This window comes from Colius striatus, chromosome 4 (genome assembly GCF_028858725.1).
Source record: "Colius striatus isolate bColStr4 chromosome 4, bColStr4.1.hap1, whole genome shotgun sequence".
In the NCBI taxonomy this organism is placed as follows: domain Eukaryota; kingdom Metazoa; phylum Chordata; class Aves; order Coliiformes; family Coliidae; genus Colius; species Colius striatus.
In genome coordinates, this window is record NC_084762.1 from 61,229,284 (window position 1) to 61,245,063 (window position 15,780).

The following is a 15,780-nucleotide window of genomic DNA, read 5'->3' on the forward strand; positions in this document are numbered from 1 at the left end:
GCTGGAGCCAGAGGTGAGAAATCAGTCTGGTGGCCTGGGAAAGGAGTGAATACAAGTAAGAGCTGGAAATTAGAAGGTGTGATACATCTCTAGAAGACACTTCTCTCCTGGTTATTGCCTGTTCAGGAGGGGCTTGCAGCTGAATGAAGGCACATTCAGTAGTCCTTTGGATGTTACAGAGAACAAGCTGGCAACCCAGAGTGCTTGTAAGGTGCCCCAAGCTCTATGTGGAGATTTACCACATCCTTTGGCAAGAAACAAGTCATTAGTATCCAATTACACTGAAATCATACTTAATTCAAGGCAGGTTAAGACAAAAAGCAAATAAAAACATCTACTCACAGCTGCCAAGACAGATATAAAAGAGGTAGGTGAGAAATGAGAGAAAACCAGGCTTCAGTTGCTGACTTTGAAGATTAAATCAGCAAGGCCATTCTCTCATATCCAGGCATTTTGCCACAGGCTCTCCTGACACAGTGGGAAGCTGAGAACCTACCTTCCCCCACACCTTACACTTCAGGCTGCATTGACCAAGAAGTATTTCCTTGTGTGTGAAAAAGCACCTCTTCTGTCTAATTTCTTTTCAAAACCCAAATTCTTTCCTACCAGGGAGGCCCGCCACTTTAGTATGAAGCTCCTCCTGTTTCTTCCTTATCCAGGAGACATGCTGGCCCTTCCTTTTGGCAAAAGTAAAGAATGATTTCATTCCTTTAGCATTACCTGCCCAGATAACAATGCCTTGGCTCTATTGCTAAGCCAGAGTGCTGTCATGGGAAAGGCACTGGCTTGATGCTTGAATATCACCAGTTTGGTTTTCTCCTTGTTTTTTAATTAATTTATTTTTTTCCCCTGTAATAATGCAAACATCTCTTCTTTGCCCTGCCTATTATCATCATTCTGGAGGGCACACTGGAGGCAAAGTGTGTGTACGTAGTGAGCCATAGTTTTGAGGGGTTATCTTGCTTCAAGCTGCTGTTAGGACGAGGAGTAAGCGGAGCAGTTCCTGCCTGCTCAAGCAGAGGCTGCTCTTTGGTTGACAGGACTTGTCTTTTTGGGGTGAGAGTGAGACAGTCACAGAATCACAGAATCTTAAGGGTTCACTCCCTTCATGGCAGATGACAAAGGAGCTGAATATTGATGTGGGAAGGATTACAAGTAGGTTGTTATGGTGCACAGTAAAAAGTAGGGGGAGGAAATAGGGGAGGGGCTGTGCTGGTCTTGGGGAATCACTTCAAAGATCTTGTTCAATGGAGAGGGCATCCTGGCACCTGTGCTGTGCAAACACATATGGTCTCCTTTCTTACCCTGTTACTGTGATTTTTTTTCCATTTGCATCTTCCACTTGCCTCTGCAAAATTTCTCCTTCTAGTTTTACAAAGGGGCCTCACATAGGGACCACAGGAGATATCTGTTAACCAGCTGGCAGTAGTTTCCTCCCTAAACTAGAAGGAAATGTCCCAGCCCCCTTCTTGCCCCCCTGTACAGCTCCTACAGCGTGTGGGGCTGAGGGAGGAGTGGGGACAACACCAGGCCGGAGCCAGAGAGCAGAAGCACTTGTCCCACTGCCTCCCACATGCCGGATGGGCATGCTTCCCTTAGAAACGCTCCCCAGCTGTAAAGTGAAGGAAAAGATGGGCATGGGATCACCAAGATGGAAAAAGGTGGAGCTTACTGCTGTGGACATTGGCCATTTCAGATGATTTATTTCTCAGTTTAGAGCTTGATGCAACATATGAGAGTCAGATGTAAAGAACATTTCACATGGGATCATGTTAAGAAGTCACCAGAGAAAGGGTGGGAGAGTTGTCAGCTTCTTCGTGCCAGACTGGGTAACAGTGGTTGACAAAGTGACATTTATACCTCCTTGGAAGTGAAGTCCGTGATGGCTGACTTCAGCTCCTGGGAGTGAGCAGCCAGTCTGGACATATTTCAGATTCAAGTCTTCCAGGAGCCCAAGGAGCTGACTCTGAGGCCTGACACACCGGGTGTGCCCTAGTGAACGCAACCTGAGCCATGGCCTACAGAGGCAGCTTTTCAGGAAGCACTGAACCTTCTCAGGGCAATCACCCACACGCCAGCCCAGGATGAGTGAAAGGTCTTGCCTGTTTAGATGAACAAGGGTAGGAGCCTGTCTAGCTTTTTAAAGTACTCCATAAATATAATCTAATTTGGATTGACATTAATGGATTTTTCATGGTTAAAGTATTTGCGATTTTGCTTCATCTCTTCTAGATTAAGTGGGATTTCAGTGTTATTGGTTGCCTGCTGGAGTTGCTTGCCGAAAGTTATGTTTACCTAATTCTAAGTTGGGCTCCTTGGCATGTTTTCCAGACTGCTAAAGGATTGTGATAGCCATGCCTGCCCCATTTTGTCTGCATTTCTGGCTACTCTAGTGAGTGTTTCTGGTGGAGGTCAGGGATGGCAGGCCATCCTCTGTTAGCAGAGGTAACCGGGGACACTGCTGTGGGCTCAACTCCTGAGTTTCCTCAAGGTGTCTGTCAGGAGCCCAATAAGAAGCCCGTTGATGAGCAGGAACCTTCCTCCCCACCCCAAAACCCCCTCTTTTTTGAGATGGAATTGGAACCAGTGACTAAGGATTACTCTGAAAGCACTGCAGCCCTCCACGCTGGGAGGTTAGCTATCAAAGGGTGAGAGATGTGGTCCTGAGAGAGACTCCTAGCAAGCAGCATCGTAGCAAGTGGCAGACACATCACTCTGGGATTTGGGAACCACAGCCTAAAAGGCACCTCAAATACAAATTCTTCACAAAGTGATGTTGCTGCAAAGCTGTTGCCTCATTGTGAAGTGCTTCGTGGCAATGATTAGGGATGGAAATAGCACCAAGGCCATACTAGGTGGATAACTGGAAGAGATGTGATTTGTAGTCTACTCATACATACAAACAATCTATTATTACCCTTCTCATGTTTTCATTACAGTCTTTGGGATTATCAGAATCAGCAGAAGCATGCTGTGTACTGCTCCAGCTTGTCGCCTCCCAAGCTTTCCCAAGTAAGATTCCCTGCATACCTGCAACAGGATAGAGATGAGGCAGATCCAACCCCATGGCATTAGAAGAGGCAAAATTCACATTAAGCAGGTGCATCAGAGTACCAACTTTGCACCACCTCTTCTTTGTTGCAGATTACATGCAGTCAGCTATATGCTTCACTTCACATGCTCTGGCACCAACCCTATGCTCTGCTTTGCCACCGTCCCTGCCCCCTTCACATGCCTATCCTCTCTCCCAGCTGTCTTGTCCTCACCCAAAGGGTGACTGTGGCAGGAGACATGGGGTCAGCAGTGTCCTCTCTCCCCACCTGTGTGGCCACAGTGACAGGAGCAGGGAGGCAGCAATGCTTTCCCTCGCACACACTGCTGGAGTAGCCTACCCTGATGCTGAGCTCACCAGGAGTCACCTTCTGGGCTGAGGGCAGGCTCTGCTCAGCTGGGTGAGGTGGAGACAGGGAGAGGATTTGGGCTGCGCAGGAAAAATGCCTCAAACTCTTTGTCTTCTCCCTAGATTGTGGTATGAGATTACTATGCTGCCATTTTCTGCCATGAATTACTTGTTCGTGTTGGCTGCAGGGAGGTAGGACTTCACAGTGAGACGTGCATCCTCAGGCAGCCCAGGCAAAAGACAGATTTTACTGCAAAGCTGCCTCTTACATGGCAAGGCCTAAGCCTTTGAAGAGGCACCTGAAATCTGATTTGTTCTGTGGCCAAAGGTCTTGCTGTCTGCCCTTTCTTCCCTTGCATTCCTTAAACTCCGCCAGAATCAGAAAGGCTGACTCCTGCGTGGGGAACAGCCTGACGGGAGACGGGGATGCAACACTGTGCGTGCAGACACGGGCTGATGTGTTTGAGATGCTTCCTGAAGTGATAATTCAAAAAGATATTAATCTAATAGACTGGTACCTAGTACAGTGAACACAGTGCCACAGTGGATGGCATCCCTGATCACAGCTTAAAGTGCATTCATTCAAATCCAGCCCAGCTTGAAGGCATTCCCAGCTGTTATCCTTGCAAACACGTGCATCTCATGCACTGTGCTCACCTAGCTAACGTGAAGCTCACGTGAGGGAGTGTAGAAAATGGCCAAAAGGCAAACATGTTTTTGTAATCTGACTTTCAAAAGAAAGAAAGGCAACGACACTCAGAAATGAATAGTCGTGCTGGTTTTGCTATATGCCTAAAGAGCATTTACAAGGCAAACAGAGGTGTTTGAAAAAGAGCTAAAGGATGTAGGTACCATCTCTGTCACCAGTCACATATTAAGCAGCCTCTTGACCAGTTTGGGTAGTGTCTTGATGTGTGAAAACCTTCCTGCTCCCACACATGGTACTTTTGTTTAGCTGTAATACCATAACATTAGGTCTTTTGTCCTCCAGCACTGAATCTCAATTCTGTTCTGAAGGAATTACTTTCAAGATGGGGATGAGTAAAAACATAACCTAGACCAGCCTAGGGAGCTGGGACAGTCTCATGATGTAAAGTGATGTGTTGATTATAACCTTAAAACCAGTTACTCCTTTGAACTAAAGAACTTAGCATTGTCCTGGATTAAAAAAAAACCCCGTACCTGTGCTCCTCTGCTCTGCTAGCTGAGCTACAGAGAGGACATACTGAAATAGCATCAAGTGGCTTATGTTGAGCAGACCAAGGCTGGGAAGAAACTTGACACTGGGACAGGGCTATATCTCTGTGAAGTGATGAGCTGACACCAGCTGGGAAGCCTGAGCTGGATCTGTACAGTGAAATGCAAGCTGCTTCTCTATTGAACATCACTTGTTTTCCTAATGACACAGCTGGGTTTGGGGCAGCAAGGTTTAAAGGGAAGTGCTGTGGCACATTAAGGCCAGAGCAGAAATCAAATCTGTCCTCCAGTCAAAATTTGTACTGCTAAAACTTTACAATCACCTTTTCCTTAAATCCTGGTACCCTCAGGAGGGCCCCTAGCACTGCCCTGGCTGTGCCACTTGTTTCCAGCCCTGCTGTCACAGCACCAACTCTGCTGCTAATGGGCACTAAACACCTGTGTTTTTCCATACAATGCAGGAGCTCAGGGAGGAGCCATCATTCCTTCCTCTCTGCCAGGAGGGCAGACTTGTAGCCATGATTTACAAACATTTTCCCATGGGATGATGCGGTAGCAAAGTAGAGAGGAAAGGTTCATGGCTGCATTTGAAAAGTGGGGGACAGCATTAAAATAGCAAAGCACTTACTCTCCAACAAGAAACAAGATTCTCCCACTTTTCTAACCTGTGCAAACGCCATTTTGCTAACTGATTTTGTTCTATTTATAAATCATTTCTCCCTTCACATCTCATTCTCATTGCAGGGCATATTTGGGCGTGTGGAAAAGCAAGCCTGTGCCTGTTATCTCTGAAACTTGTCCCTTGCCCTGGAGAGGACCTATTTTTAGGTAGGCAGTAGTGCCGGGCTATTTCTTCTCCACAAGCAGTACTTCCTCCATACAGTGCTTTGGACATACTCTTATGCTTTGCTTGTGAAATGCAGGTCTCTTTTTATCATTAACATGTCAAGGGGAGACAGATTTGGGAAATCTCTGGGCTTGTAAAGTGTATAGCTCAGGGAGATACTGAACTGCTCATCGCTTGTTTATTATTCTGCAGCACCAGCAGTCTGTCTTTTCAGACTCACTGATTCGAGATCTCAGAGAATACAGGTAGCTGCAGAGATGAGGATAAACACCTCATCTTAGTCACCATTTGGGGTCACCCCATCTCCCTGGAAGTTAAGACCCAGTTACAGAATCACACAAAATATAACACCCATATATAAGAAGGGACAGAAGGATGATCTTGGAAATTACAAGCCTGTCAGTTTCACTTCAGTGCCTGGAAAGCTGATGGAGCAGATCATCCTAAGTTCTATTATGCAGCACACGCAGGACAACCAGGTGATCAGGTCCACTCAGCATGGGACTATGAAGGGCAGATCCTGTTTAACAAACCTGATCTTCTATGACAGTGAGCCGCTTGTTGGATGAAGGAAAGGCTGTGGATATTGTCTACCTTGACTTTAATAAGGCATTTGACAGTGTTTCCCATAGCGTTCTCTTAGAGAAATTGGCTGTTCTTGGCTTGGATGGACAGACACTTTCCTGGGTGAAAAACTGGTTACACGGTTGAGTCCAAAGAGTGGTTGTCAATGGAGTTAAATCCAGTTGGCAGCCAGTCACGAGTGGTGTCCCCCAGGGCTCAGTACTGGGGCCACTCCTGTTTAACATCTTCATTATTGATCTGGATGAGGGGATAGAGTGCACCCTTAGTAAGTTTGCAGATGACACCAAGCTGGGTAGAAGTGTCGATCTGCTTGAGGGTAGAGAAGCTTTACAGAGAGATCTAGATAGGCTGGATGGCTGGGCCAAGGCTAATACCATGAGTTTTAATAACGCCAAGTGCTGGGTCTTGCACTTGGGCCACAACAACTCCCAGCAGTGCTACAGGCTTCGGGAGGAGTGTCTGGAAAGCTGCCAGGCAGAGGGATCTGGAGGTGTTGGTTGACAAGTGGCTGAACATGAGCAAGCCGTGTGCCCAGGTGGCCAAGAAGGCCAATGGCATCCTGGTCTGGATCAGGAACAGTGTTGTCAGCAGGAGGAAGGAGGTGATTACTCCCCTGTACTCAACTTGGTTGAGGCCACACCTCGAATACTGTGCCAAGTTCTGGCCCGTTCTCTCCAAGAAGGACATTGAGGTGCTGGAGAGGATCCAGAGGCAGACTACCAAGCTAGGAAGGGATTTGGAGCACATCTCATCTGAGGAACGGCTGAGGGATCTGGGGCTGTTTAGCCTGGAGAAAAGAAGGCTCAGAGGAGACCTTATCACTCTTTACAACTACCTGAAAGGAAGTTGTAGTGAGGTAGGAGTCGGCCTGTTCTCCCTCATAGCAAGCAATAGAACAAGAGGAAACGGCCTCAAGTTGTGCCAGGGGAGGTTCAGGCTGGATATGAGGAGGAACTTCTCTACTGAAAGCACTGTCAGGCATTGCAAAGGGCTGCCCAGGGTCGTGGTGGAGTCACCATCCCTGGAGGTGTTTAAGAGACAGTTGGATGTGGAACTTAGGGAAATGGTCTAGTGGTTGATAGGGCTGGGACAAAGGCTGGACTTGATGATCTTAAACGTCTCTTCCAGCTGTAATGAGTCTATGATTCTAGGATTCTATGGTCTGTCTCTCCCAGACAGGCAGCCAAGGGTGGTGATCCCCATCACAGCTTTGTGTCTTGACGGCACTGAGTGGGTGACTCCCTAGTGCGGTTCATCCATGGACTTTCCTCATTTCAGGGTCTTTTAATCCAAATCTCTGAGGTTTGTCTGCTATGACTTATGTTGGTACTACTGATGAATCTGGAATAGACAGTATAATCTAGTTCATGTGCCCTTTTTGTCCCATGTTTCTGTCTGCTGGAAACTGTGGAAGCTCCTTGAACATGGACAAGCCAGAGAAGGCTGCTTTTGAACACAATTCAGCTCAGGTCAGTGTCCATCCCCTATTCAAAAGAAAAGGGCAGCTATCATCCCTCTGACTGTTCTTTGTAGCTTGCCCCTGAAATCCCGTGCTCTTACACATTTGATGTGCTCCCAGTGACTCCCCCTTAGAAATGTTTTTTGTACTTGTCCCTGCTGCTGTGATTTTGTACATGCAAAAAGGAATTTTTTAAAGATGTTCTCTCTTGTGCTGGTCCTTGTTTTCCTGGAGATCTGAAACTGTCTCTCAGGTTGTTTTTAGAAGGTCTCCAAATGCTGACCGCATATGGCCCATCATCATGTATGAGGTACACAAAGACAAATATATATGTTGAGTGGGAAAATGTCAATCTCAAAAGGCAACTGTTTTCAAAACTACTTGTCTCTGTTGCAGAGACTCTCTCTGGCTGCATAAATTGAGTCACATACAAGGGTAGTTTTGGTAGTTTTGTCGTGGGCTGGTCACAGTACAATCATGAAATGCAAGATACCATTTGCAGTTTGCACTTGTATAGGTAGGAGGGCTTCATTTTCTAGCTGTCTCATTGGCTTGGTAAGTTGCTGCAAGTGTAACTGAAATTAAAGTTTCTGCAATATGCCAGCTGTAGGTGGGAGTGTTGGTGCTCACCATCCCCTGCTGAGGGACTGTTTGCTGCAGGATGAATGGGTACAGATAAAAGGTGAGGTGGATGGAGAGCCTCTGCCCTACCTTCCCAAGGGATGCTTGGCTAAAGATGCAAATAATTTTCAGTCAAAACAACAAGCAGAGCTATCAGGATGGAGGGAGGAGAAGGCTTCATTGTCATTTTAGTCTAAATCTCACATTCAGGTGGGCAGAAATGGAGGCAGCAGCACACAGGGGTCTGCCTATCCCTGGCCTGTCTGCTGGCAAGGTGCTAGCTCAGCCATGAAGGCAAGTGAGAGGGGACATGGTGGCAGGCTGGGGCACTGAGCGACCACGGACCAGGGAACTCCACGGCACCACCATGGACTGAGGATGCCTGAACAAGGACCCTGGTGCTTGCAGAGCGGGCTGTGTCTTTGCTGGGCTCAGTGGGGAGGTGAGTCACACGGGAGTTATCCTCTGGAGAAAATACACATTTTTCACTTTGTTTTCCAGCCATGCAAGAGAGCCACAGGGCTCTGACTGATGCACAGAACTTTGCAGTACTGGTACAAGATAAGAGGTTGCAGAGGGGAATTCTGTGAATGCAAAATCCAGGCATGTCATTATGGCATTGAAACCTGAAGCTGGACATCGTTCAACCTCTCCTTCCTCTTCCAAATCCCCCTCCTAAACCCACTGCTTTGCAGCCAGCCTTACAGGCTCTCCTTGCCATCAGTCCACAGCCTGCAAGCTGCTATTCAGCTGCAAAAATAGAGGAGTTAGAAGTAATGTCTGTAAAAGCAAGTGTGTCTCTAGGAACTAGTGTTCTGTTCGTGTCAGCAAAGCCAGGTAATGTTCCCAGACAAGCAACCCTGCAAAAAAACTCCATTTTTAAATGATGTTTTCTTCTTGGTGATGGCTGGTAGATGTCCAGAGTTTTGTTGGGGAGTGAGGTTAAAGCAGATCCTCTTGCCCTTCTTGGTGGCTCTTTGGACATATACTGATGATATACTTTGGTGGTCTTCTATTGCAGGTGCAGAAGGGGAGGAAGAGGAAGGTGACAGGGCTGTCAGGGAGATACAGAAGGTTGACGAGCTCTTTCTCACTGTGAGTTCTTCAAAGTCCAGCCTGAGCAATCCCAGCTGAAGGCAGGCTGCACTACCCTCCCGTATGTTTATTATCCATTCTGTGTTAGTGTGCTTCAGCACACAGAAGGGGGAGAACCAGCAGCAGACCGTCCCTTGCCTTGTTGCCATCGAGTGTCCTCTGCAGATGCATCAAGTGTCACACTCAGCCTGTTGAAGGAAAGTTTCTTTTGGGCTACCACAGGTAAGTATAAATTCACCAAAATTACATCCCAGAGGCACATTACACTCTGAGAAGTGCCTCAGTTCATAGTCCAGCACAGCATCATGATCCCTCATCTTTTTTCCATGCCATGAACATCCCCATCCCTACGTCACCATATGCAGGTGTTTCTCTGCACTGACATTTCTGACCTTCAGCTTTTTCTCCCAAGAATCTCTCCATTTCTACCCGTGCCTGCCTCATCGGGCAAGGACAGCTTTCCTCATTTAATTCAAAGTCCCTTATTAAAGCAGATTGTGGTGTGCAAGGGGCAGCTGACTCAGAGTTAGGAGGGCAGGAATGAGGCATTCGAATTCCTCCACACACAAAAGTCACCTCTGACCCGGACACAGAGGGGAAGGGAAGAAGAGAAATACCTTCCCACTGCTGCCAGGAAGGGCTCCCTGCCGGCCCTCCTCCAAAGCCCCAGCTGTCCGTGGCTCAGCTGCTGGAGCAGCCTCTCCTGTTTGGCTCCAGGATTTTCAACCAGGCAGTTGGAACAAAGGTGTGATTTCAAATGCGTTTAACTAAGCTGTTACAAATTTCCCATGAACGCAAGTCCTCAGAAAAATCCATTTGTTTTTATGTGACTGCTGACAAATATGTGTGTTTACGTGGGGAAAATTCTAGCTTGGTAGGCTGCTAATGGGGGCACTTTTCACTTTTCACCCATTTCACTTAAAAGTCTGCAAGGCATTGAAAATAAGGTAGTCAATAACACATTTAATTTAACATGATTCCTTGCCATTGCATGTAGAGAACACTATTAATTTTCATGCAAGAAATCCATGAAAACCTTCACTTTTACATTTCCCTGAAGTGCATGGTTTCCAGACTGTATGCACACAGATAAAGGGCCCTGCTTTGGAGTCAGGGTCTGCCCCTTGACACGTAAGGGACTTGCTCAGTCGCTCTGTAGCATATTTCAGATGCAAACCCTATTCAGTTACAGAGTGGAATAAATGTGAGGTCTTTCTTCAGAACACTTAATGGAGAAGGTATTGTGGTTATTGACTGAAAGACAAGAAAATATTCTGATTACATGTACAGTAGAGTGGCAAAGTGATTTTATACAGTGCATGTGGGGACTTTGTCTTAAATTTGAGGAAGAGATATTTATTCCTTGTACAGTTGTGTGACAAATTATTGACAAGTAGAAGCACAGATGGCTTTCCCTTAAGATCAGGCATCACATGCCACAAATTATCTGGGAAATTGTCATTTTAAAAATAACTCTAGAACACGTGCCAAGCTGAGAGGGATATCAGTGTCTAATAAACAGATATAAACACAGCAGTGCCGAAAACGAAAATATATTTGAATTAAACTATGCAGAGAGAGTGCTTATACAATTAGCACCTATTCTCTAGCAGTACAAATGAAAGCTTTTCATACTATATTTCTTCTGTCTCTTCCTCATAAGAAAATTCAAATAATGTTTCTGGGGCATATTTAAGCCACTGTGGAGTTAATAGCTTGAACAGTTGAGTTAGATTCTTATGTTACATCTCCTAAAACAAACAAAACATTTCCAGAAGAAACTTAAGCACAGTTATAGGCAAGCAGTTGGGATTTTTCAACTGATTTTCAAGGTGGTGACACATTTGCACCCTGAAGTGTCTGAGCTCAGGTACAGCCATGACTCCTATTGTCTTCTCCAGCAAACACATATGCTTCACACCTTGGAAAAAGGGAAGATACCGGAGCCTGCCAAAATGCAAGAACAGAATTACATCCTGCATCTCATAGCCATGGCTGCTTGCTCAAAGCAGAGTATTTATTAGGCTGCAGCCTGTGCCTGAGTAGATTGGGGCAGCCCAGTGCTCGCTGCTGCCATGCAGACATAAGAGAGGGGAGTGGACTGCATTTGCTTATCGCTCACTCTCCTCCTCAAGGGATGAAGGCCACCATGTGTGAGTGAGGAGAAACAGGGACCCACCAGCCACTCCCCCCCCCTCCCCGTTCCCCCACCAGCCATCACCTGTCCCAGCCTGTCCTCCTCTCACGCGCTTATATGGGCACGGCAGGATGGCATCTTGTGACGTTGTGCTGCTAAAAACAGCCCCAGCTCCCCTCAGCCCCACGTTTAAACAATGTCCTCCAGCCAGAGCAATCCAGAGAGCCTCTGATTGCAGCGCAGCCTTGGACTTACTTCAAGGGAAATTAACCCGGAAACCTCTCCACGAGACCGTGATCCTGAGCGTATGCCCCTGGAAAAGCTAGGGATGAGCACCTCCCTGAGCTACAAGTCCTTCTCCAAAGAGCAGCAAACCATGGATAACCTGGAGAAACAGCTAATTTGCCCCATCTGCTTGGAGATGTTCACCAAGCCTGTGGTCATCCTGCCCTGCCAGCACAACCTCTGCCGGAAATGTGCCAGCGACATTTTCCAGGTAAGTTTCTTCCTACTACTGCTGCTTCCCAAGCAGCACAGGCTGAAATGAATGGAAAAGCAGGTTTTTTTACATGTTTTGGTTGATTGCTTTTAAATTGGTAAGATTGGGGGAGGAGTGATTTAAAGTTGGCAAAGGGCTGAGCTCACCACAGATTAAGGTGTCACCTGTTATCTGCGGGGACGTGGCCGTGTGTGTGTGTGAGCTGAGGACCTGGCCCCTCACCCAGCAGTTGCCAGGTGCTTTCCTGTGTATGGCTCTTGGAGCTGCCTAGGCATTCTGACAAATTGTTTTCACCCTGGTGCCTTTGAAAGGGTTTTTTGTGGTTTTGCATGGCCTTACTCACCTCTCCTTGTGCTGCTTGGCAAGAGCAGGCCTCCAATCCCTACCTGCCGACCAGGGGAGGCACAACCGTGGCTTCGGGAGGCCGCTTTCGCTGTCCCTCCTGCAGGCATGAAGTGGTGCTAGACCGGCACGGTGTCTACGGGCTACAGAGGAACCTGTTGGTGGAGAACATCATCGACATCTACAAGCAGGAGTCCACAAGGTAATGAGGGAACATAAGCACTTCAGAGGAGGTTTGCCACAAAAGCAGACAGAGTTTAGGAGACTTGGTAGCCTTTGACCTTTCTGTTTGGCACATGTGAGGTTGATTTAGTTCTTTTGTCTCTTGGAAATGTGGAAAAGGGATCGTGCTGCTGTGTGTGTCTATACCTCTTTGCTGTGCAATGAAGTTAGCTCTCGCTGAGTACAGAAATCCATGTCCAGGCAGGTGCTGGATTTCCCTGCTTCCACTTACAGCAGAGGACTGTGCCGTGCTTATTCCCATGAGCAACACTTACCTGCACAAACAAAGCCCTTAAGGTCAACATGACTACTCACATGAACAAGGGAAAAGTAGCTAGGTTCACATCATTTATTTTAAAAGTGGCTCATATATTTATTATTTGTCTTTAACTGGCGTGTTCATATGCTGAAGAAGGGAAAGACATTTCAAATCTTGTTAGAAATTCGAGGGACAGACAGTGCAAATAAGAAGAAGGTTGAATTTCACATAGAAGATACCCTGCATCACAATGTCAAGTCAAAACTCAATGAAAGAAAAAAGCCTCCATTCCTGTCAGATTGGGAAGTGAACTCATAAAATCAAGTCTTATTTAGGACTCAGTAAAAAAGAAGGAATAATCAGAAATAATACACGTCAATGCTGTGTGGTGTGCACAAGAATTGGGACCTCAGGGCAGAGAAACAAATTAATCCTAAAAAGTAAGATTACTCCTGAATGTTAATTGCCTGCATTGGATATATAACGGACCCAGCAATAGAAAAATGTTGCATTCTCATCTCTTTTTCCCTGATACGAGTCAGATGTGTAGTACCACTCTGAGGAACTTAGTAGGGGGGAAGCTAAGACTGGCCCCAGGCTGCCAAGCAAGCAGCTCTCGCCCAGGGAAGCTGCCCGGTGTCACCAGCATGAATCCATAGAGCTGTTTTTGTGTGGCATGGAAGAAAGGTGTAATCCTGGCCACGCTGCCTGACAGTCTTCCCATCCTAACCCAAGAAGGAGCTGAACCGTCAGAGCCCAGTGCCTGGAATGGCTTAGGGCACTTCTACTGTCCTCCGGCAGAGGAGGATAGTCACCAGCAGAGAAAATGTTTTGGAGCCTGAGAGCGGCTTTGGCTGTTCTCAGCTGTTTGAATCCCTTCAGGGACTGTTGTAGCTAGGCATAGGTTGGAGGTCCAAAGCATCAGAGAGCACGAAGTTGGCACAAAATTGTCCTTTCTGCTACCCTTCACGCTCAGTGCCAGGGGAAGGTCAGCTACCCTTGTGTGTGTCATTGATACCCAAATATTATTTTAGTCAGGAAAATCTCAGAGGAAATGAATCAGCAAAGCTGCAGTGGTGGACTTTGCTTTTGACCAATTAAGTTGGACATGTGTGATCTCATGTCTTTCTTGGTTTTGGTTCTTTTAGAGTTCGCACTTGTCTTTAACTTAAAAATTAAAGCAATGCAGCTCCTTTTCCCATGTAGTTCATGGGCAATTGAAACAAAATTCAGTTAAATGGAAACATAGGAGGTTTAGTAGATTTTTTTATTATTATTTCCACAAAAGTAAAACACATGATGAATAAAAGGGAACCATAGAAAAGAATCCAAATATGAACAAAAATTTGCTTAGATATTTGTCCAAAAGGCTCATTTATTTAGTCTGATATGGTGCTCATTTAACCTTTGTACGTGTCCTCAGGATGAAAGTTGTCATCAGGATTACGTAGCAGTGGCAATGCATAGCAGCATTATCTAAACTATTTGGCACTTTGTAGGCCTCAGCTGCTTATCTCCTTCCACCTAACGTTCCTCAGGCTCTCGTGAGACTCTGAGCAACATCTGTCATGACTTTACCCTGTGCTGTCCCACTGAAACCAAAAAGTCAAGGGAAATCAAGTCTTCTCTGTTCCTTCCTTTTGTACTACTCTATTCCAAACTGAGGGCTGGGGTCTGGCAGATATATATAAGACAATGGGTGAGATGCGACTTTTGCCTCCTTGTATCTTCCCAAGACAACCCTTCAAAGTGGCAGCACCTGTGATTTCCACACAGGAGCCTTTTCCCCTTAGGTCCTCCAGTGGGTATAAATCACCTTTCCATGTGCCAGAATGACTCTAGCTCCCAACTGCGTTTCACTTGAACTTAGGAGAGTAAGGGGAATACAGCCAGGGAGCAAGCTTTATCTCCTGCTTAGGCAAACATAATTTATTTCAACAATATTTTTTTTAAATGAATTTCTGTTTGAATTAAGTAATTGGAAGGTTTTTAAAATAAAAGCCGGGGCAGGAGCTGAGCTATGGGCTTGTGGGGTGGGTCTACCCAAGCCTCACACACAGCAGCTCCTATTACTAAAAATCACGTCATCTGGTCTTTTATCCCATTGCTCATCGAATTCCAGCTGATGACAGTGTAGCCTGTTGCCCAATTTAGAAACTATTAGCAACACAGGGAAAGATAACTTCAAGCAGGACATGGCTCCAACAATACTTTAAAGGCTGGCTAAGGGCCGAACCCGGTGGAAACAGAGTTGACTAAAATATTCAACCAGTCTTTGAAAGCCTGTAGGACACTGATTACATGAATTATCTGAGGAACATCAGGTTGCCTGCTGCTACCAGGAACAGGTAGCCACAGGAGGCTGTGAGTTCTCACAAGCTCTGACAGCCTCTAACAAGCCTGGTTGGCTATTCTTGATCAAAAGGTGCTTTGAGCTTTGTTACTAGCTGAATCTTGAACAGGGAGGGTCAAGCGCTCTTTCTGCCTTGCACCTATCAGGGAGAGCCTGGCACAGACTGTCATATAATCATTGTGGTTGGAAAAGACCTGTAAGATCATAGAGTCCAACCACTGACCTCACACTGCCAATACCTAACAATAGCAACACCTAACACTGTCCCTGCAGCCCTGAGCACAGAGGGAGCAGTATGCGCAGCAGCCTTTGCAGCAGAGCCCCAGCCATGTTGGTGACATGCCACGAGACTGGGTGGCCAGCACTGCTAGCAGCGGCTGTCCCAGGAAGATCAGATGCCTCAGACAGAGCTCCCAAGGGAGCATGTGGCTTTCCAGGATGGGCTGCAGAGATGCCTGGGGATCTCAGATAGGGCCAGGGAGATGAGCTCCCTGCCCACAGGTTGCCAAGTGAGTGAACTGCAAGAGGAACTCTGCAGACTGTGCAGTGAAAGAGACAAGGAGAGAGATCACCTGGATCTTCTCCAACTACCCACTGAGATAAAGCCCCAAGCTCACGTGCGCCAATGTTTTGTTGTTTGGTTTTTTTTTCCTTGGGCCATGCATTCACCATGAGACAAGTGTAATGAAGCTGCACAAATCCCTATGTCCATATAAATTTTTATGGTCTTCTCATTTTACAAGCTCCATTTCTACAATGGGTAT

The 15,780-nt window shown here is 46.5% G+C and overlaps 1 protein-coding gene across 1 annotated transcript in view; it reads left to right on the top strand.

The window, feature by feature from the left end:
* Positions 1-11,648: 11,648 nt before the first annotated feature.
* The window catches only part of TRIM55 (tripartite motif containing 55), a 38,367-nt gene continuing 34,235 nt past the window's right edge, over positions 11,649-15,780 (top strand). The window contains exons 1-2 of the mRNA XM_010198116.2: positions 11,649-11,837; positions 12,212-12,384. Coding sequence (XP_010196418.1) covers positions 11,649-11,837; positions 12,212-12,384 — 362 coding nt within the window. The remainder of the gene's footprint in view (positions 11,838-12,211; positions 12,385-15,780) is intronic.